Raw genomic sequence first — 23,185 nt, forward strand, 5'->3', positions numbered from 1 at the left:
TTGTTCACACTTTTAGATTTTCTTATTGGGGCCATCAATAACTTTCTCTATCTGAAATATTCCCTCATAAAACATAAGCCTGAAAATGTTACCTCAACTCCAATAAACTAGCCAAATAAGAAATTCAACATGATTCCTAGTCAATCAACGTGTTAAAAGCTGATAAAATTGAACACAAATCAAAGACCCCAGCACCAAATCACATTGCATAATCCAATACAGTTTGAAAGTAGAATTCTTTTTGTTAATAATTATAGACAACTTTAAAAGGGAGTTAGCAATGAACTAAAAAAAAAAAAAAGTTTCAATTTTTTCTTAAACCAACAAAAAAAAAATAAAGAACTGGAAAACCTCAAATCCACAATCAAAATTTTATTCAAAGTTGAAAACACCCAAAATTTTAGATATTAAAAAAAAAAACTCCAAAAGAATCTGTTCAACAACTGCTCTAAAACCGCCAAAAAATTTTTAAAAATTAAAACCTTTAGAAACCTAAAAATGAATAAATTTGGAAACCAAAATTCAAATTCAGTAGAAAAGAAGAATAAAGGCAAAGCCAATTTGGTTTAATCAACAAAGTCCCTTGCAAAACTGCTTCAAACGAAGAAAACCAAAAGCACTTTAAAAAAGCAATAAAGATTCAAACTTTTTACCGAAAATTCCTCAAAAAATCCCAAAAAAAACGCACAAGTTGGTCTAAAATCTCAACTTTTTAAACCCTAATTCACAGATAGGAGACAATCCCACTTACTAATTTCCGGCCTTTTAAGATCTGAATATAAACCATGAAAACAAACAAAGGGTTTTAGAGAGTGAAAGAAACAAAGTTTACCCAACAAAAAGAGATTGAGAGAGATTTAAAAAAAAAAAAAAACAAAATTTTAGAGAAAGAAAAAAATTTGAGTGAGACAGAAGGTAGCGTTGCCGCGAAACTTGAATATAAAGGTCGTTTGGCCAATGAGATTATTTTGTTTTTTATTTTAACTTTTTATTTTTTTTGGGCTTTTTTCCGTGAATCTTTTTGCTCTGTGGGGATGATTTGAAGGGTAATGAACGGGTTGCTAATCACCGTACACGTGGCAAGGAGAAGGATTAGATTGATGTTGTAGGTTGGGGATATTAGCAATCAGTCCCTAAATAATGTTAGAAAAAATCATCTATTATTAATAAATTATTTTGACTTCATAAATAACATTAATAAAATGATCATATCTTTTAACAAATATTAAAATATATATATGATAATTTTTTAATTTTGTTCTAAGCCTATTTTTTAAGTTAAAAATTCCATTATCTATGTAGATTGATAAAATAATGGCTGAAATTTTGAACCTAATAATAAAAATGAAGGGGATAATAATTACATCGTTTTCCAAAAAAGAATAAAAGATAATGGGGAAAAATATTCAAGCCAAAAAAAAATGATCAATATAATTTACTAGCTAGTACTCGTAAACTTAAAAGCTAAAACCGTTTTGAAAGAAGGGATAACGGAAAACTTTTAAAAGAAATGCTCCCAAAAATCACTCAATGAGCTTCATATCATGTTTGATATACATATATATAATTCTCATATATATAATAATAATAGAATAATAATGATATAGATTATAGAGCAAAAATCGGATATATATATATATATATAATAGTTGTCAAACTGATATCAAGTGTTCATAAAATAAAAGAAAAAAAAAATAAAGATTGTGACGAGTTAGCAAATTGGATAAAACTTCCAAATCTCCAAAAGTATTTATAAGATAAAATCAAGTTAATTACTACGAGAACAAATAAAAAAGAAAAGGAAAATTTGTCATAAATTCGACTTACCTTTCAATTACAAGCCTACTATTTCTAAATTCACTAGGATCATCCGTCTCCATATTATATTTGTGAGACCTTCCAGGGTGCCTGTTTCTGAATCCTCCATCTTTCCTAGGTCCCTTGAATTTCTGCAAGTTATTCATTTTTTGCCCACGCATTCTCTTGAAACTTCCTATGATCATCTCAAGTGTTATTAATTTAGAATATGATATATTTCACATTAGATAAAATGATTTAATTATTAAGAATAAAATTAATTTTTATATTAATTTTATTTATATTTTAAATAATTATGTTTGGATAAAAATAATTATCATATGATAAATGGTCATAACTATTTGAATAGAAATAAATTATTATTCATAAAGATCATGATTATATAAAAAGTCATAACTATATGAATAAAAATTTATGTATATTCATTCATTATAAATAAATCTTTTAGTATAACCATTTTTGCTATTTTTGATTAAAGGGTTTGAGATTTTGTTGTATCCTAAAGGCATAATTGCTTTTAAAAAAGTATTTTTCATGCCTCGAAACCAAAATTTTTTTCTATTATTTCTCTTCTTTTTTTTTTTAATTTTTTCTAACAATTTAAAGGTAATTATGCCTTTATATTTCGTATAAGTAAGATACAATAAAAAGAAGTTAACATAATTTGGAGATCATTATTAAAGAAGGTTCAAGATGTCAAAGAATTAATGTTTCTATAAACCAACATGTGTAATTTTCATAAAAATCTTCATTAAAGGTATGCATTTTATTTTTTATATAATTGCTAGTAAAAAGATTCACTGAATGAGATAAACATGTTAACAATTTATTTAATTAATGTGTAAAGTCAAAATACAATATATAAAATATTGATTACATTGCATAAGTTTATACATATACTGAAATTGACTCTAAAATTAGGTTTAATGGATTGCATTATATTTATTTGAAAAAATCGATGCTTATAAAGACTAGGATGAGAAATAGCCTGAAAACATAAAAGAGAAATACATGAATTAATTTACAACCAAAAGAATTATTACTTGTTATCAAGTAACAAATTAAATTAAGTTCTAATGGAATGGCTGATTGTTTAATTATCATATCTTGGTTATATATGGAACCAACAAATTATGCTATAGTTTCTATTAAAACAATCAGAAATAAGTAAAAGAATTTACCATGAGAAATTGGATGCAAGTAGAGAATATATGCAAAAAATAAGATTTGGCTACAAAATTAGTTTTATTATTAAATCATGGCAAAAATTGAGATAATAAATTAAGTCAAGCTATTTGTATGATTCTATCTTTATTGATCTTTATAAATCAAATGTTGATATATATATTTAAAATTTATTATTGGTTCAAAATTTGACTAATGTTTAATTTTCATGAAAACCAATTAAAATTAAATTAATATATGTGAATAATTATTATTAAGATATGAAGTTCATGGATTAATTGGTGGACAATAAATCAAATAATGGTTATTATCAAAAACATGGGCAGTGTAACATGTATTTTGCCAGTTGGGTGTATTACAGTATACGTGATTTTGCAAAACAAAATTTTATTATGAACAATCACAAAGTGAAAATCATAAAAAGCCATTAAAGAGTTAATCAATGGTTACAAAAAAGCATAGTTGCTTTTCGCATTTGGGATATTGATTAAATGAAAAGGCATGCCATTAAAAAAATATTGAAGCATTTATCAGTTACTAGTTTTTGAAGGATGTTCGTTAATGTCTAATTGGCATGTTTATAAATTAGAAAAGAACATGTAAATTCAATGTTTCACAGGCATCAATACATGCATGTGTTTCATTTTATTTTGTGATGGCATGGAGAACATTGGTATAGTTTGCCATGTATTACGAAAATGAACTGAATGGGATATAATTTTCTTTCTTATACATATAAGAAAAACGTAAACTATAGAGATAGAATGTCATCATCCAATTAATACATTATTAGTTAAAGACAATGAAGATATTTTTGCTTCTTGTACCCGAAAAAAATGCCTTTTATAAGTTGTTAAATTGAAAAGTAAACAAGTTTCCAAGGTTTTCAATATTTTCATGACAATGGCAAGGATGTGGTCGGTTATATACCATATTAGCATATGGGCTTAGACAATAATATTGGTTGCCTTAGAGTTAGCCAATCAATGATTTAACCAATACAAATTCATCACGAATTTTTACATGAAATACGAGTAGAACTAATATTATAATTATTTTTATACTATTTTATGAAAATGATTCTTTGGATTCATGTTTCATGACTTGCATGAATATAGTGATCTAGATATAAACATATTGGTTACATAATAATTGTGAAAGTATTTGAAATTGGAGTTAAATATAATATAGACTCTTATTGTATTAGGCATATTGGTCCTATGAGTAAAGTTTGAATTTATTATATATCCGAAAATGTTATGACCAATTAAAAGTGGTAAATAACAAAGATATAGGCTACATAATAGTGGAGAAATAAAGTTCTCATAAAATTTGAAATCAATTTTAGAGGTTTCAATAGTCATGAACTTGGAATTGACCGTTGGGCAATTATTATTTGCATTGAAAACTCATGATAACATTTAAAATAGTTGGTTTTCATTAAAAACTATCATTATAAATGAGATAACTTTAATAGCTAAATCTACATGATTTGTAAGTATGAGGTGGACCATTATGGTTAGCTTAGAATAATCATAAGCCAAAATTGATGCCATAATCTTAATCACGTTGTGGAAATTTTTTGTTATGTATATGATCTAATTCATGGATTGTACAAATGATTTATCATTTATTGTTTTATATAGTGAAAATTTCAAAGTATATTTACTTTAAAAGCCATGAGTGATTCAAAGGTCTTGTGAATTTGAAAACTTTTATAATAGCAAAAAGAATATTATTTGATCCATTTGGGTGATAGAAATAGTTTTGTTCATGATAATAAAAAATTATTAATAGTATCTATGATGAAATATATTCATATAAATATTTATAAATTGACATAAAATTCCTAAAAAGAGACCATAGAAGCATCATTATATTTGAAATATATTTATTGATATAAACTCTTATATTGAGTTAAAATATAAAATTTTTGAAACTTTTATTGAAATATTAAGATATCAGCTAGTTATCTTTCACTTAGGGTGGATTTGAAGGCCTCTTACATAAAAAAAAAAACCAAATAGTGAAAAGATAAATGAAATGGTAACTTGATTAAGTATATATGATATAATGATAATTGAATAAGATATTCTTTAATAAAAGAATGTATACTTGCACATGGTAGGGGTGATAAGAATCAAAAGAAATAAAATTTATCACCATAATGTTGTAAGATTTTAGTATAATTGTATGTGAAAATTATACAAGTTAATAAATCTAAACACTTATTAAAGTAAAGTCATAAAAGGTCTTTAAAAATCTTAAAAAGATTAAAATCGTTTGGTTTATTCATTGAGTTTATCTAATTGTACTAGAAGTATAATTGTATTGAAAATGTGTAAAAGTATAGAAATAGAATAGTTGAAGTTAAGAAATTTAGAGTTGTGGCTACAACCAAAACTAACTATTTCTTAAAATGATAAGAATGAGACAACAATGTCTAGAACATATAAATGATATACAAAATGAAAAAGTTTGGGGATATTAGCCTAAAGTGATTATATTAGAGTTTCAATCTCAAATGAGGGGTAATTACCATAAAAGAAAATTGAATTCCAAGATATTTGGTTAGTATTACTACAAGTAGAATAGATTTAAACCCTTATTATTAGATACCAATAATGAGAACCCAACTTTGAATTAGTAACCTCTAATTACAAAGTTTAATGGGTAAAAATAAGTTATTATTATGTGTCTGTTAAACATTAGTAAAATTTTTTCAAATTTTAGAAACTAATGTGACCCATTACGTGGAGAGAATAAGGTTTTATATTCGTAATGAAGTTTTAAATGTTTAAAGCAATTGAGACATAATGAAAACTCTACCTATATAAACATAAAAATGGTGCTGCTTCAACAAGAATAATTAGGATCTCTCTTATAAATGTTTATGAATAGGATAAGCATATGGCCATAATAGTGCTAAAAGTGATTCCAAACCTCTGACAGAAGAATAAATAAGAATTATGTGTGTTGCATCTTCAATTCTAATGCTAGGAGTTGATTTTAATCTACAAACACCATCAACTTCGTTATAATTCTAAGATATACACGTTAATTGAAGGTTTAAATCAAGATATTTTTTTTGTATTTATAATATTTATTTGTGTGAAAGATAAAAATTAAGCACCAACATTTCAAACTAGTGGAAGATTGTTGGTAATTTAGAATATGATGCATCATACATTAGATTGAAAGATTTAATTATTGAGAATAAAATTAATTTTTGTATTAATTTATTCATATTTTAAATAATTATGTTTGAATAGAAACAATTATCATATGAAAAATAGACATAACTATTTGAATATTTATATTATTCATAAACATTATGATTATACAGAAGGTCACAACTATCTAAATAAAAGTTTATGTCTATTCATTCATTATAAAAAAATCTTTTAGTATAACCATTTTTACTGCTCTAATTGGAGAGTTTGAGGTTTTGTTGTATCCTAAAGGCATAATAGCTTTTAAAAAAGCGTTCTTCACACCTCAAAGCCAAAATTTTTTTTTATTATTTCTCTTCTCTTATTTATTTTTTCTAACACCGTGACCCTCCATATAATCTATCAAAATTGTTGTTGGAATAGTTTCTTCCACCATCCATCTTAGTGTTTCGTCTAGATGGTGATTTTATTCGACCGTCAATGTTGTTTTCTCGTCTGCTGGATCCGATTTTACTCCCTCTTGACTCATTTCTCTTGGAATGTGGACTATCATTTTTAGATTCTGAATCAGTGGTAGAACCCCATTGAAAATCAAAACTTGTTTTTTTTCAAAAATTGCCTCTACCATAACTCCCTTGGTCCTCTTTCCTTCATTTAGATCTAAAATTGTCAAAATCATCATTGCCATCGGAGTCTAAATCAAGGTCTTCTGAGCCAAAGCTTAAGTCCTTTAATGCATCATTTGCAACTCTACCCGTATGCTTTGAATCAATTATATGACTTGATTTACAATTATGATACATTAAAAGTGCTTCATCTAAATCAAAATCTAGTTCATCTTTAAAGTCTGATAAAGTTACTTTTCTATGCATGTGTTTAGATGGCTTGCTATAAGATGGAAACCTTGTCATTTGACGAGCAAGAGAATTATCATTAAAGGCCTTGTTACCTTCAGGTTTAAAAAAGGCCTCATTGTCAAAGTAAATATTTGAAGAGGTTTTTTGCCATGGGTTATTTTGCTGAGAGTCTATCTCATAACTATCAATATTATGAAAATCATTAAACCCTATTCCATGTTTACTGCTATCAATATTTGAATACATTCTTTCATGGACCCTTGAGGCTTGGTCAATTGTATCAAAATCATCTTCAAGCCTTTTAAACTTTTCTCCACGAGACTGGTTGGCTAATGAAAATGTTTCACCTTTTACAAAAGAATTTACATACACGAAGGCAACAACATCTGCCCCATCTAATTCATCATCATTGAAGTTAAAATTTCAGGCATTAGAGACCTTTGGTCGATGGGCAGCCTTTTTCAACGTTGTTTTTGAACCATGTTGCATTTCTTGTATTTTACTCTCTATAAATACATCGGGTGGACACTTGCAATCACAATGAAAACATGCCATACACCTCATGTAATTTAAGAAATTGCACCTCAAATAGCACAACAACAAGTAAAAACAATGGAAACAGTGTTAGGATATGTCTTGAATCTCATAATCTCATATCAAAAGTTATAAGAGTTTTATCTTGTATCCCACATCGAGAGTTTAGTAAAAGTATAAGGGGTTTAACTCTTATAAATAAGATGTTTTAGTTTTAGTTTGGTAGTCACAGATAGTTAAACACCGAGAGAATAGCTAAGTAAGTAGGCTATTAAAAGGGTGTAATTAAGTTTTGGGTTAAGTTTTGAGTAAAAAGTTTTTGAAGACTTTTCTCATTCTAATAGTCTCATAGTTGTAAAGATTTATTTGATAGTGAATTAGGTTTAGAGTAGGTCATTTTGAGTTAGGCCGAAACAAATATATTTGTGTGTTTTTATTTTTTATTTGAGTTTGTTATTTTATTCGTGGGTGTTGCATGTGCGTGTTGATTTTCCAACAAGTGATTTTAGAGCTATGGTGTAATCCCTAACAAGTGATATCAAAGCAAGGTTTGAGGTTTAAGGTTCATGGGCCCAATAGATTGTGACGTAGTATTTCAAGATGTCTGAAAAAAGTATGTCCAGTATATCTATGCCTAAGTTTAAGATTTCGTTATTTGATGAAAATAGTAATTTCATGTTATGGCCAAGAGATTGTGAAGCAATGTTTCAAGATGTTTGAAGAAAATAAGTCTAATATGTCTATACCTTAGTTTGAGATTTTGTTATTTGATGAAAAGAGTAATTTCATGTTATGACAAAGTAAGATTCAAGATATATTAGTACAATAAATGTTAGATCAAGCATTAGAGAGTAGTAAACCTGAGGAAATGTCTGACGATAATTGAAATAAAATTTAGAAAAAAGCTGTTAGTACTATTAGATTGACACTAACCACAGAGTTAAAGTATAGTATGTTAATTGAAAGTACTCTAAAAAGTTTATGGGATAAGCTTGAAGGTATTTATGCATAGAAGTCATTAACTAACAGATTATGTTTGAAGATGAATCTGTATTCTCTAAAGATGAAAAAAGGTATGAGTTTAATAGATTGATTTCTCGATTACTGATAATTTTTATTGATGAGTTAAAAGATGAAGAGAAAACTTTAATTTTGCTATCATTTTTGCTCAAGTCTTATAAACCTTTAGTTCAAATTTTATTGGTGGGTAGGTTTACTTTGAAGTTGAATGATGTGACTACCTTGTTATGTGAGAATGAAAAGTTTATGAGAGCACAAAACTTATTACTTGGGGAGAGTACACTAGTTGTATAGGGTTTTGATCGAGAAAGAATTCAAAAAATGATTAATTGATCAAAAGAAAGATCTAAGTCAAGAGACAGAGATTATAGTGACATAGAATATTTTTATTATGGTGAAAATAGACATATTCAAATGTATTGCAAGAAGCTAAGAAGGGATATGACTGCTTTCAAAAGAGTGAATGATGAGAAAAATACAAATGAAAGAAAAAGTGATACTGCTATTGTTATTTCTGATGATGATGATGTCGTTTTAACGACTTGTGTGAATGAGACTCAGACTTTAAAAAGGGATAAAGATTAGGTTTTGGATTCAGTTGCTACAGTCCATGTCTGCAATAATAGAAGTTACTTTGTGGAATTGGATGAGAATGAGAAGTATAGGGATATTGTGGTTGCTAACAATAAAAAGGTACCAATTCAAGGCATTGAGAGTGTTCGCCTTAGATTTCATAATGGTATTATTAGGAAGCTTTGTCATATGAGGTATGTACTTAGTTGTAGCTATAATTTAATTACTTTAAATGAGTTAGATTCTCAGAGGCATACATATTATGATAGTAATGATTAGTTGAAAGTGTACAAGAATGGTAGTATGATTCTATAAGAAAATAGGATCAAAAATCACTTGTATATGCTTGATGGAGGCTCGGTTGTTGAGATCCCTATGATGAAAGAAAAGAAAAAAGGTAAGCGTGTTAGCTTTACAGATACTGCTAAAGTGTTTGGAGATTCAAGTTAATGGAGGATTTGTTAGGATTTACCTTAAATCTCGTAATCCCACATCAAAAGTTATAAGAGTTTTAAGTTTATCTTGTATCCCACATCGAGAGTTTAGTAAAGGTATAAGGGGTTTTACCCTTATAAATAAGATGTTTTGGTTTTGGTTTAATAGTCCCAAATAGTTAGATATTAAGAGAATAGCTAAGTGAGTAGCCTATTAAAATGGTATAATTAGATTTTTGGTTAAGTTTTGAGTAAGGAGTTTTTGGAGACTTTTCTCATTCCAAAAGTTTAACAGTTGTAAAGATTTATTTGATAGTGAATTAGATTTGGAGTATGTCATTTTGAGTTAGACCGAAACAAATATATTTGTATGTTTTTATTCTTGATTTGAGTTTGCTATTTTATTTGTGGGTGTTGCGTGTGCGTATTAATTTTTTAACAAGTGGTACTAGAGTTGCGTGTAATCTCTAACAAACAGTTCAACAATTAAACTAATATAAAGAAACAAATGCATTTTAAACGTTTATACTTGATAAGTATGAGTCATCATCCTTGTTTGGAAAAAGATCACTGAGAAACCATACATCAATAAATTAAGACTATCAACTTCTTACATATGCTCATAAGTCACAATCAACCTCCCACCCCCTTTATATTTTTATTATTTTCATTTTTAAGCAATAAAAAAGAAAAGGAAATAAAGAAACAGACAGATGGGAAAAAATAGACATGAAAAAAAAGTCAAGATCAATATTTGCAATCATCTTTTCTAGTACGAGTTTTCTTTCTTGAGAACAATTGATAACGGAAACTTCAGGCATTTGTTCACATAGTTGATGTTTTTGTTTTTAAATGGGAATGAGATATCTTATATATACATAAAGGTCTCAAGAACCCAATAGCTTAAGCTTTTGGGCTCAAGTGGTATTTAATATATATGTATAAACTCTCTGGTGTACTTTCGTGGGCTTCAAATATGACTTAACTCCTTATCAACTAATATTAAAGTCAAAGATTCGATTTAGATGTAACAAGTGTATGAAATTGAAATACCTAAGAAGGTGATTGTAATGAATCAATATGTGATGGAGTACAAGGTTAAGGCTGTGTTGATTGTCAAGTTTGAGAAACACTGAGAAACCCTAGGTAGGAAGGTTATGTGCTATGATTGATTCCAAGCTTGAGGGGCATTGAGACAACCTAAACTACATAGAGGCAAAGTTAAATACTGGGCCTAAGTGCACTAAGACCATTCAAGACGTGAGGTTGAATCCAAGTTTAAGAGGCTTTGAGACAACATAAACTCATAGAGTAGCAAGGTTGAATGTCGAGCCTAAGGTGTATTGAGACCATCCAAGACATCAAGTTGCCTGACCTAAAAAAATTGTTGCTAAGACTTACTCTCATAGGAGAACTAAGATGGTGGGATGATTCACATATGAATAAAAAATCTCACATTATTAAAAAATGTGAATAAGATATCTTATATATACATAAAAGATCAAAGAATCAAATAATTTAAGCTTTTAGATTCAAATAATATCTAACATATATGTATAAATTTTCTAATGTGTTTATGTGAACTTCAAATGTGACTTATCTTCATACCACTCATTTCCATTAATTTTTAGGTCATTAACTTTGTGGTATATTTTGAGTTACCATCCACAAATAGTTACTTCCACAATTTATAAATAAATTCTACGCATGTGAACAATTTATCATGGATGAAATCATACTAATGTTTTTCTTATTGATTGTGGAAGTGCCTTTTTCTACGTTGTTGCCAATTGGGTCTTTAATAAATGCATCGAAAGTCTGATCATTTTATTGCTTTTCATTGACCATCTCAATTGAAACCCATTGTTCAATGTGTGGTTTAAAAGTAAGATGATGACAAGATCAAGAGACTTATAGCATAAAAGATATGATCCCCAAGAGTTTTTTTTTTTTTTTTTTGCTCACTACCCAAGAAGATTACAGATAGAGCATCCCAAAGAAACCATGAAGCAAAACACAAGAAATAGAAAGATAGAGGAGCCTCAGCTGAAGCATATCCTAATTAACCTGACAATACAAATAAAAAGGAAAAATGCTAATTGCCAAGAGATCAAAACCCCAAAAACAGCTTTATGATGGGAAGCAAACATAAAACCATAGTCATAACAAACAGAAACATCAAGATTCCATAACATCACACTTATTATACGTTAGTAAGCCCTTGTTAACTTTAGTTTAGATTGAGATGCTATTTGGAATTCCCTTGCCAGAGAGTCCAACTTCACCCGTTGGGTAGAGCAAAGTGTATGGTACATTGACAGGACCAACCCGATTCTTCAATTTCTTGTCCATGTTCATCTTTAAAATTTCTCCTTCAATTTCAGCAAGTCTCTTATTAAAAGCTTCAAAAGCTGCCAGTGGTACTGAATGTGTTGTCCAGCCAGGGGTTCGTTGTCCAAGATACACCTCATCTGATGGGTGCTTCGACAGAATTTCTACCACAGTAATGCCAGTGAGGCATTGTAGCTGTGGAGCCATTGTTCTGAAGAAAGCCCTCTCAGGGTTCCTTTCAAGCTCAGAATATTCAGGGGTGCCTTTCTCTGGCATGAACCTGCGGCTGAGTGTTGGACGATTTGGGTAGTAGCCTCCATAGGCGTACTGGCCAAAGTTGACCGCTGCATGGAGAGCAGACGCTATCCAAATGATAATGGTGCAAGATTCTATCAGCTCTTCACGAGTTTGCATTTTAGGCCACCATGGCTCATGTTTCTTGTCGCCATGACCTACCTCTCGGAGTTCCTTCCACCAGGCTTGAAGTTCAGGGTCCTCTTGAACCATTTTATCGGTCTCGTAGTAGAAGGAGCAATAGTCTCTGACCCATTTTTCTAGTGCAAACCAGATATTCAACCCATCAACAGCATATGGATAGTCTGTTATCAGTAGTCGAAGACCATGTTGGGAATTTTCATCATCAACTGCAATTCCTCTGAATATAGTAAATAAAAGACCATGTTAATTATTTCCATTAAAGCATATGTATTAACTAGTTAGCGAAAAGAGGGTTTGATTCATTTTTCACTAAGATTATATTTACCTTTTCTTGAGATCAGTGGGGAGTGCCTGATCCATGAAATTCCAACTCTTATAAATATGTGACGACATCTCCAAGGAATATTTTGACGGGTAAAACGTTTTCTCTAGCAATCCACCCGCATTCACAAGTATTTCCCTGGCCAATGCATTAATAGCCATCGTGTCACGATAGTGAGGGTGGAGAAGTTTATAAATTGGATGAATCACACTCAGCTGTCTGTTTGTTGCAATCACGAATGGCTCTAAAACTGCATGAGTGTTCAACCTGAGATCAAATTGAACGACACCATATTAACGACAAACTGATTACCAATTTGCTTGGTAAAAGATATTTAAGCTTTCTTTGACAGATCCTTATTACCAGTGGCTTATTAGCTGATGATGACCAGAATCATTCACAACTACAAAAGCTTTAGCAAACTGCCAAATAGAACCCTCAACTCCATGATCTGCTGGAGTGTACACCTTGCTAACAACGCCGAATTTATCTCCATCTAGATGTGGCAAGCTCAATTCAATTGCCACTGGCTTCAATGTGCTGTCACCTCTCAAGAAGAGAATTGTCCTAGATGCGTGAATCTTTGTTCCTGTAGTACTGTTTAGCCTCCTGAGGTAGGGTATCACTGAATCATGATGATCCAATATAAATAGCCTATTGCTCCCCAGTGCCTGTGCAATCATAATTCCTTTCTATTAGCTATAAAGTTGATAGTTCTTTGGAGATAAATTAACAAATTACCTCTTCTACACTGAGTCCTTCTAAGTTATACTCGATTTCTTCTTTGGTTATGCAACTGTTTTGGTGACCATAAACTTCAGGATCTAGTTTGCTGGTTGGAGGGAATTCCTGCAGTTAATTTTAGAGTTTTAAGTTGAGATCTAAAAACAGTGTAACCTGTATGTATCTCATTTCAATCCAATCACTAATTTACGACAACAGAAGGGCGTTCTTGGCAGGAGATCAGGCCATATTGTGGTTTTGTGTTTTCTAGTTTCATTGCAATATCATATATATTTCATGGAAAACATGGGAGACGGAGAGGCCATATTATGGTTTAAGCCTTACTTTTAGAAGACGAATGAGAAGGGGGTTCACTCCAGCAACCATTTCTCTGGCGAATTCTTCATCTGTTCTCCATGCAGTAGTCTTATTCTTCTCTGCTCCCAAGTCATTAAAATATTAAAATGAATATATGTTAAGACACAATATATAGTACTATGATTTTGAGCGACATTTAATCAATTCTTTTTACCTTTAATCACTTGAGGCACTGGAAATTTTAAGAGTTGTTTCCCGTCTCTCCGAAAAAATTCCTTCATCATTGGTAAAGGAATTTGACTCACAATCTGATTGAGAGCATTAGTAGGAAGTGGAAGTCCATTGAAGTAGAGATTGTCTAATTCCTTAAAGGAATCGATTTCATTAGGAGTAAGGTCAACAATAGCTTCAAGTAACGGAATGATTTGCTTAACTAAACCTTTCAGACCAAAAGCAACAAAGTCGGACGCCTTCAAGTTACCAAATTGCTCATCTCTAGGGACGTAAACGTTAAAAATTCTAAACGGTAGAAAACACCTGCTCTCAGTATTGGGATCTATAAAGATAAGAAGATTAAGAATCATATTAGACTCCAATAAAACTAATGCTTTGTTGTTTACTTAAAATGTAAAACTTTGCACCCGATGCATGCTTACCTTCATCGGTCCTCCAATGTGTTAATTACTTTATATATATATATATATATATATATATATATATATATTAAATGTAGTTTTCTATATATTGTCTAACCTGATCTTGATGGTGGTCGACTTGTTCTTCCTCTTCGAGGATAAGGATACTCCGCCGACCCTCCGAGAACAGGGCGAGCGTGTTCTGCACCCTTATCAGGATTCCCCAAATCATTGTAGCAGTCATAGTCATATACACGATCCCTTTTCTTGAGCTTTCTTTTCCCATCTCCTCTCAAGACCTTTAGCTCTTCTTCTCTGTACTTAAGCAGCGGTGCAGGCGTTACATGTGGAAGGTATGTCTACAAAAATTAAAAAAAAAAAGTTAATATATAACTCCTAGTAATTCAAGTTTTCATAACAAATTAATGTTGCTTATTACCTTGTTGGAGAAGAAAACTCTTGGTTTTTTATATTTTCTATCAGGATAAACCCAAGAGTTGCAAAGAAAGTGAATTCGACCTGCACCAGGAACATCTTCAAGAGTAATAGTTTTTAAGAAGAACTCAGCAGCATGATTATTTTGTAGGATGATAGCTCCGGGAGTTCCAATCTCCTCATCCCACTCAAAGGAAACCTTATACAAGGAATCGCCACAGGCTAGTGGAGTACATGTCAGGTTCCAGTTCTCCAAAGATTCTAACTTCCCAAGCTTTCCTCCGTTTTCATTTGCTTGAAAACAAACAAATTAACTTAATCAAAATTTTTTACTTTCTTACAAGAGTTAAAGTAAATAAACGCGAGAGAGAAGAACTCACCAGGGTCAGCATTGTCAGCACTGACGAGCTGCAAAGTAACTCCTTTTCCTATTAACTCAAAAACACTATCAGCTACAGTCGTATGGATGGTATTGAAGCCGAAAACATTATTTTTCACTAAAACAACAGTGCCTCTGATGATCTTATGAGATTTCTTCTTCCTGCTGGTTACCTCATGGACAACATCACTAGCAGCATTGAGAACACGCCCGAGAATCATTTTTTTTTCTTTTTTTTTTTGCTTTAGATTATATTTGGTGTGACAAAATGAATGAAATCTTGGGTTTATTTATATCCAAAGATTCACCTTACAATCTTAATTAACTCAAAAAGAAAGATAAACTGATGTTGTAAATCTCATTAAAATACAATTTGTGGAGACCTGCATTAATTTAAAAATATTATTTATTTTAATTTAAAAATTTTATGATTTTATTTCACAAAAATTAATTCACATATTTAAATTTAAATATTTACATATATATCATATCAAATTTTTAAAGCATTTTAATGTGAGATTGAAGTGTTATAAATTTTTTTGTTAAAACTTGATGTTTCCGTTGAACTCAATATAAAACATATAAATTCATCAAATTACACCAAACATTAAGTAAATCTAACACAAAAAACACACAAATCACAAAATCACATCAGATTATAGAGTTAATATCCACGACAAACCTAACACAAACTAAATAGATTTATTGAATCACACTAAATGTTAGATAAATTCAATACAAAACACACACAAATTATAAGTTCATACTAAACATTGAGATTTTAAATATGACACTTATGGTATAACATTTAGCTCTTATAAGAGTTTAAAAATAATTTTTACGATATAATACTTAGTTCTCGTTTGATTAATAATAAATCTGATATCATTTGTAGATATCTATATTTAATTTATAAAATATTATTTTTTTTAATTTAAAAATCTCATAATTTTATTTCATAAAAAATATTTTATAAATTTAAATTTAAATATATATATATATATCATAACAAATTTTTAAAATATTTTAATATAAAATTGAGGCATTACATGATCCATGTGACCAAAAAGAAGAATCCTGAGCATGCGTAGACACAATACTAACTGGGCCTACGATATTTTGTAGAAGAAGCTACAAATGGCTACAAGAGTGGAGCCCGTGCCATTCCGATCAATATGGAAGCGTCCGTGGTGGTTAAATTCTAGATGGCATGGGAGACTATTGGCATACGAGTGAAAGAGTAAATTTCCACGACTGACAATTGATCGTAGGCAATAATTAAAATTAGAGCTGTATCAGATATGGGGGAATAAAGAATATTTTATTTTTGTTTTTAAATTTTATATTATTTTTATTTTTATTTTTTAAAATTTAAATTTATAATTATTTTATTTTTATAGATATTTAATATATATAAATAATTTTTTATATCTATATTTTTAAAAAATTTAAAAAATATTAATTTTAATTAATTTAAAATAATAATTTATATTATTTAATAAAAATATATTTATTAAATATATAAAAATATATATGTTGGATATAAATATAAAATGAGTGTTATATTATTTTTTCTCATTTCTTACTTTAATAAAATTTTAAAATTATATATATTTTCATTCTTATATTTATAATATAATTTTTATTTTTATATTTTTTAAATAAAAAATTAAAATGTTCATTAATTATGTATAAAATTAATATTTCTAACTAAAATATCTGTCGCTTCAGCGAGACTTTGGTAGACTCTCTCGCATCATGTTTAATACGTCAGATAGGTTGTTGTGGAAAGTATTACCAAAATTTAAAAGACTTGGTGGCAGTTGTGTTGTGTCATTTTCAAGTATTTAGTATCAAAATATTTCTGAAAGCTTCTTTATGGATTTTTTTGGCCAATATATTATTATTATTATTATTATTACTATTTAAGTCATCAGTTTCCTATTAGTTTTGCTTTTATAATCAAGATTATTGATTAATTAACTATTATCTAGAGGAAATTAACCCAGCAGTTTTCTCCAACCTATTATATATAAGCTTGTACAAGACCAAGCTGATCAGTTTATAAATTAAATAATTCTTTCTTCGTTTTTTGTTTCTTTAGGTCTTGGGTTTAAAAATGATAAGCATTATAGCCAAAGGAGTGGAGCGCCTTCGTGTTCGTGTTCGTGTCGGTGTTTATTTTTTATTAAAATTAAAATTTAATACTTTATCCATAAATCATAATATAACTGCTAGCATTGCAGATGAATTTTTGTGACTTAATCAATACTTGTCTTATGCTAAACATTGCTCACGCATTGCAAACTATGCATGTGCCAAATATTTGCCACATATGCTCAGATATTTGAGGTTTTTATTTTTAAATTTGGATCCGAGTATTCATCTCCATTATTTTTTTAGGTCATTAATGGATTAATATATATTTTATCATCATTCACAAATAACTTCCACAATTTATAAATAACTTCTATGCATGTGAACTATTTTTCATGGATGAAATCCTACTAATGTTTTTCTTATTTATTGCGAAAGTACCCGTTGTTGTCAATTAAGTCTTCAATAAATGCATCGAAAGCCTGATCTTTTTATTGCTGTCACTAGACATCTAAATTGAAATCAATTATTCAATGTGATTTAAAAATGAGATCAAGATAAGATCAAAAGACTGATAGCATAAAAGATAAGATCCCAACATCATCTTTCTTTTTTTTGGTGGCCCACTAGCCAAGAAGATTACGATAAGGCATCCCAAAGAAACCACGGAGTAAAACACAAAGAAATAGAAGATAGAGGAGCCTCAGCTGAAGCATCCTAATTAACCTGAAAATACAATTAAAAACGAAATTTGCTAATTACTAAGAGATCAAAACCCCAAACATAGCTTTATTCGATCGGAAGCAAACACAAAACCATAGTTTCAATAACAAACAGAAACATCAAGATTCCATACCATCACACTGATTATACATTAGTAATGCCCTCATTAACTTCAGTTTAGATTGAGATGCTATTTGGAATTCCCTTGCCAGAGAGTTCAACTTCACCCGTTGAGTAGAGCAAAGTGTATGGTACATTGACAGGACCAACCCGATCTCTCAATTTCTTGTCCATGTTCATCTTTAATGTTCAGCTTCAAAAGTTGCAAGGGGTATTGCATCTCCTGTCCAGTCAGGGGTTCGTTGTCCCGGATAAACCTCAGCTTATGCGTGCTTCGACAGACTCAGGACAATTACAATTGCTGCAAATAATATGATACATGGGACAAAAAAAGAAGAATCTTAAGCATACGTAATCCCAGCTTACGTATGCACTATGACGAAAACATTCATGGATAAGAGGACCAATATTAATTGCCTGTAGTGTTCTTTTTCTCTCCGTTAATAATAAATAATAATGGCAGAACTTGATTTTATTCAGTATATTTCAATTTAAAATTCATCTATTGGGTTTTACTAAACCCCAAGTTTGTCTAAATGAAATTTCGAGATCGTAATTTTATATAATTTACAAAATTGGCTCGTTTTTTAAATTTTACTATTAAACCTTAGATTTTAATTAATTTTGAATTAGATTAAATGTTAATTTGGAAATAAAGATGGGATCTTCAAATTTGATTTGATGCACTAGTAAGGGTTCTGACCATTTTATGCTGGTTAAATGGATATTTGATTTTTGGGTCCAATTTTGTGTTTTAAACCAATTACCTTCTTATGATTTATTTTAGATTCAATTACTTTTGGTCTTTTTTAAAATATTTTAATATAAAATTGGGGGCATTACATGATCCATGTGACCAAAAAGAAGAATCCTAAGCATGCGTCATAAATTCAATGTTGACTTCTTTTCCCAACGAAAGAAGAAATTGAATTCATTGACTTTAGTATTAGCGACATAGAATAGATATTTCAATAAAAATATCTTCATATATTTATCCGAGAATCAATCATAATACCCTAAAGCTTAAAATTTAAAGTAAATAATATTCGGTAACCCCCAAAAAAAATTTGTACAATGGCAAAGTAAAACAAAAAAATTTATATTAGAAAAACATAAACTAAAAAAATTGTGTTCTACTTTGATTTTTTTTTTTCTGTTCGGTTTAGAAAAACATTAAAAAAATTAATTTGTTTACTGCAGGTTTTGTGTTGAAGCTGTGGTTTAGGAGGCATTAGACACAATATTAACTGGGCCTACGATATTTTGTAGCAGAAGCTACAAATGGCTACAAGAGTGGAGCCCCTGCCATTCCTATCAATGTGGAAGCGTCCGTGGTGGTTAAATTCTAGATGGCATGGGAGACTATTGGCATACGAATGAAAGAGTAAATTTCCACGACTGACAATTGATCGTAAGCAATAATTAAAATTAGAGTATCAGATATGGGGGGATAAAGAATATTTTATTTTTGTTGTTAAATTTTATATTATTTTTATTTTTATTTTTTAAAATTTAAATTTATAATTATTTTATTTTTATAGATATTTAATATATATAAATAATTTTTTATTTCTATAGTTTTAAAAAATTTTAAAAATATTAATTTTAATTAATTTAAAATAATAATTTATATTATTTAATAAAAATATATTTGTTAAATATATAAAAATATATATATTAGATATGAATATAAAATAAGTGTTACATTATTTTTTCTCTTCTTCTTACTTTAATAAAATTTTAAAATTATATATATCCTCATTCTTATATTTATAATATAATTTTTATTTTTATTTTTTTAATAAAAAAATTAAAATTTTCATTAATTATGTATAAAATTAATATTTCTAACTAAAATATCTGTCGCTTCAACGAGACTTTGGTAGACTCTCTCGCATCATGTTTAATACGTCAGATAGGTCGTTTTCTGGACATTTAAAACTAGTTGTGGAAAGTATTACCAAAATTTAAAAGACTTGGTGGTAGTTGTTATGTGTCAATTTCAAGTATTTATTATCAAAATATTTCTGAATTCTTTATGGATTTTTTTGGCCAATATATTATTATTATTTAAGTCATCAGTTTCCTATTAGTTTTGATTTTATAATCAAGATTATTGATTAATTAACTATTATCTAGAGGAAATTAGCCCAGCAGTTTTCTCCAGCCTAGTATATATAAGCTTGTACAAGACCAAGCTGATCAGTTTATAAATTAAATAATTCTTTCTTCGTTTTTTGTTTCTTTAGGTCTTGGGTTTAAAAATGATAAGCATTATAGCCAAAGGAGTGGAGCACCTTCGTGTTCGTGTTCGTGTCGGTGTTTATTTTTTATTAAAATTAAAATTTAATACTTTATCCATAAATCATAATATAACTGCTAGCATTGCAGATGAATTTTTGTGACTTAATCAATACTTTTCTTATGCTAAACATTGCTCACGCATTGCAAACTATGCATGTGCCAAATATTTGCCACATATGCTCAGATATTTGAGGTTTTTATTTTTAAATTTGGATCCGAGTATTCATCTCCATTATTTTTTTAGGTCATTAATGGATTAATATATATTTTATCATCATTCACAAATAACTTCCACAATTTATAAATAACTTCTATGCATGTGAACTATTTTTCATGGATGAAATCCTACTAATGTTTTTCTTATTTATTGTGAAGGTACCCTTTTCTACGTTGTTGTCAATTGAGTCTTTAATAAATGCATCGAAAGCCTTATCTTTTTATTGCCGTCACTAACTATCTAAAGAAAAGAAGAAACCCATTATTCAATGTGTGATTTAAAAATGAGATCAAGATGAGATCAAGATAAGATCAAGAGACTGATAGCATAAAAGATATGATCCCGACATCATCTTTCTTTTTTTTGGTGGCCCACCAGCCAAGAAGATTACGATAAGGCATCCCAAAGAAACCACGGAGTAAAACACAAAGAAATAGAAGATAGAGGAGCCTCAGCTGAAGCATCCTAATTAACCTGAAAATACAATTAAAAACGAAATTTGCTAATTACTAAGAGATCAAAACCCCAAACATAGCTTTATTCGATCGGAAGCAAACACAAAACCATAGTTTCAATAACAAACAGAAACATCAAGATTCCATACCATCACACTGATTATACATTAGTAATGCCCTCATTAACTTCAGTTTAGATTGAGATGCTATTTGGAATTCCCTTGCCAGAGAGTTCAACTTCACCCGTTAAGTAGAGCAAAGTGTATGGTACATTGACAGGACCAACCTGATCTCTCAATTTCTTGTCCATGTTCAGCGTCAAAAGTTGCAAGGGGTATTGCATCTCCTGTCCAGTCAGGGGTTCGTTGTCCCGGATACACCTCAGCTTATGCGTGCTTCGACAGACCCAGGACAATTACAATTGCTGCAAATAATATACATGGGACCAAAAAAAGAAGAATCTTAAGCATACGTAATCCCAGCTTACGTATGCACTATGACGAAAACATTCGTGGATAAGAGGACCAATATTAATTGCCTTTAGTGTTCTTTTTCTCTCCGTTAATAATAAATAATAATGGCAGACACGTGATTTTATTCAGTATATTTCAATTTAAAATTCATCTATTGGGTTTTACTAAACCCCAAGTTTGTCTAAATGAAATTTCGAGATCGTAATTTTATATAATTTACAAAATTGGCTCGTTTTTTAAATTTTACTATTAAACCTTATATTTTAATTAATTTTGAATTAGATTAAATGTTAATTTGGAAATAAAGATTGGATCTTCAAATTCGACTTGATGCACTAGTAAGGGTTCTGACCATTTTATGCTGGTTAAATGGATATTTGATTTTTGGGTCCAATTTTGTGTTTTAAACCAATTACCTTCTTATGAGTTATTTTAAATTCAATTACTTTTGGTCTTTTTTAATTAATCATAAAATTGTTCCAATCTTGGAAGCACATGTCAACCCCCAAGAGTCAAACTTCATCAAGGCCTAATCAAATAAAAAAGAAGTGTTTTAAATTTAGATTTTATCCATTAATTGTTTTTTTTATATATTTAAGATTGTTAAAAATTAAATTTTTATAACTGAAATTAGTTAAGAGTATAACATATTATCAATAGATCACACTGTTATTTATTTTTATGTATGTATAATGAGAGAATGGGAGAGATAATTTATTAAGAATGAAAGAAAATGACTTGAACTTTAGCTGTTAACCAAATGTAATTTAAACGAAAATTATTGGTTGGAATAATTTTTATTTGATTTTAAGCACTAATTAATTTGGTTATACAACCTTGGTAGAGAAAAATGCTTTCAAATAAAAAATCATAAATTTCATGCTAATACCATATAAGCAAATAGTCACTTAATATTTTATTAGACCATATTTCTTGAATTAAGTTATAGAATGTTTCATTGTTCACATAATTATTGGACTACCTTTTTTTATCTATCGTAAATTAAGTAATAAAAAAAGATATCCATGATGCATCAAGAGAGAGGAAAAATACAACGGATTGCATACCTTTGGAATCAAAAAACACAAACAGGTCAGTGTCACATAAATATTGCACAAATATGTTGGGACTTGACTGTAGACACATTTTTTTTTAAAATTTTGATAAAGATAATGAAATAAAAATAAATAATAAAGGCAAAAAATAATCCTAATAGAATTTTAAGACAAGGAGGATTGTATTTTGAAATTATGCTGCTAAGAGGATTTTTTATAAATCAAAATATAACGGATGAATAGATAAGTTTTTTTTTTTTTTGAAAAAAATGGTTTTTAGTTTTTGAATTTGGTTTAGTCCTTGCAATTTAATCTTTATATAAATCATTGATCACGTAATCAAAGGAGAATAGTAGACAAAGAGATAAAAATTTTCAAAGAAGGTTAGAGTTAGTATTCTGATAAATTTTTTTAGAAGGATTTTAATCGTAGTTTTAAGAATTTGATTAGGGTCTAAGTAGTGTTGTGAAGGATCTTAAAATATAGAGAGTTGATTTGGCCTTTTTGTTGAGATTTTTTTTTTTAAGAATTTTGAAAATTCCAAAAAATGGTTAAAGTTTCTGATG

At 29.2% G+C, this 23,185-nt stretch overlaps 1 protein-coding gene and 1 pseudogene across 1 annotated transcript; both read right to left on the reverse strand.

Annotated features, from left to right (window-relative positions):
- Positions 1 to 566: 566 nt before the first annotated feature.
- Positions 567 to 7,657, reverse strand: LOC149514918 (uncharacterized; annotated as a pseudogene).
- Positions 7,658 to 11,401: 3,744 nt separating this feature from the next.
- LOC111293906 (putative linoleate 9S-lipoxygenase 5) lies at positions 11,402 to 15,440 on the reverse strand. Its single transcript, XM_022886958.2, has 9 exons — positions 15,177 to 15,440; positions 14,801 to 15,090; positions 14,480 to 14,720; positions 13,941 to 14,282; positions 13,754 to 13,845; positions 13,427 to 13,534; positions 13,049 to 13,356; positions 12,689 to 12,952; positions 11,402 to 12,580 (listed from the first exon to the last, which is right to left on the reverse strand). Exons 1-9 carry the CDS (start codon positions 15,394 to 15,396, stop codon positions 11,830 to 11,832), a joined length of 2,616 nt encoding a protein of 871 aa, XP_022742693.2. The 5' UTR covers positions 15,397 to 15,440; the 3' UTR covers positions 11,402 to 11,829.
- Positions 15,441 to 23,185: the final 7,745 nt, after the last annotated feature.

The sequence above is a fragment of the Durio zibethinus genome, chromosome 14, assembly GCF_047325235.1.
Source record: "Durio zibethinus cultivar Kanyao isolate XHJ-2024 chromosome 14, ASM4732523v1, whole genome shotgun sequence".
NCBI lineage: Eukaryota > Viridiplantae > Streptophyta > Magnoliopsida > Malvales > Malvaceae > Durio > Durio zibethinus.

What these genes read in the sequence shown, in the direction of transcription:
- LOC111293906 (XM_022886958.2), bottom strand. Translation starts at nt 15,396, where the DNA reads ATGATTCTCGGGCGTGTTCTCAATGCTGCTAGTGATGTTGTCCATGAG. An exon ending in AGTGCCTCAAGTGATTAAAG is followed by an intron (nt 13,846 to 13,940) that starts GTAAAAAGAATT and finishes ACTTGGGAGCAG; the next exon opens with AGAAGAATAAGACTACTGCA. An exon ending in CCCACTGATCTCAAGAAAAG is followed by an intron (nt 12,581 to 12,688) that starts GTAAATATAATC and finishes TACTATATTCAG; the next exon opens with AGGAATTGCAGTTGATGATG.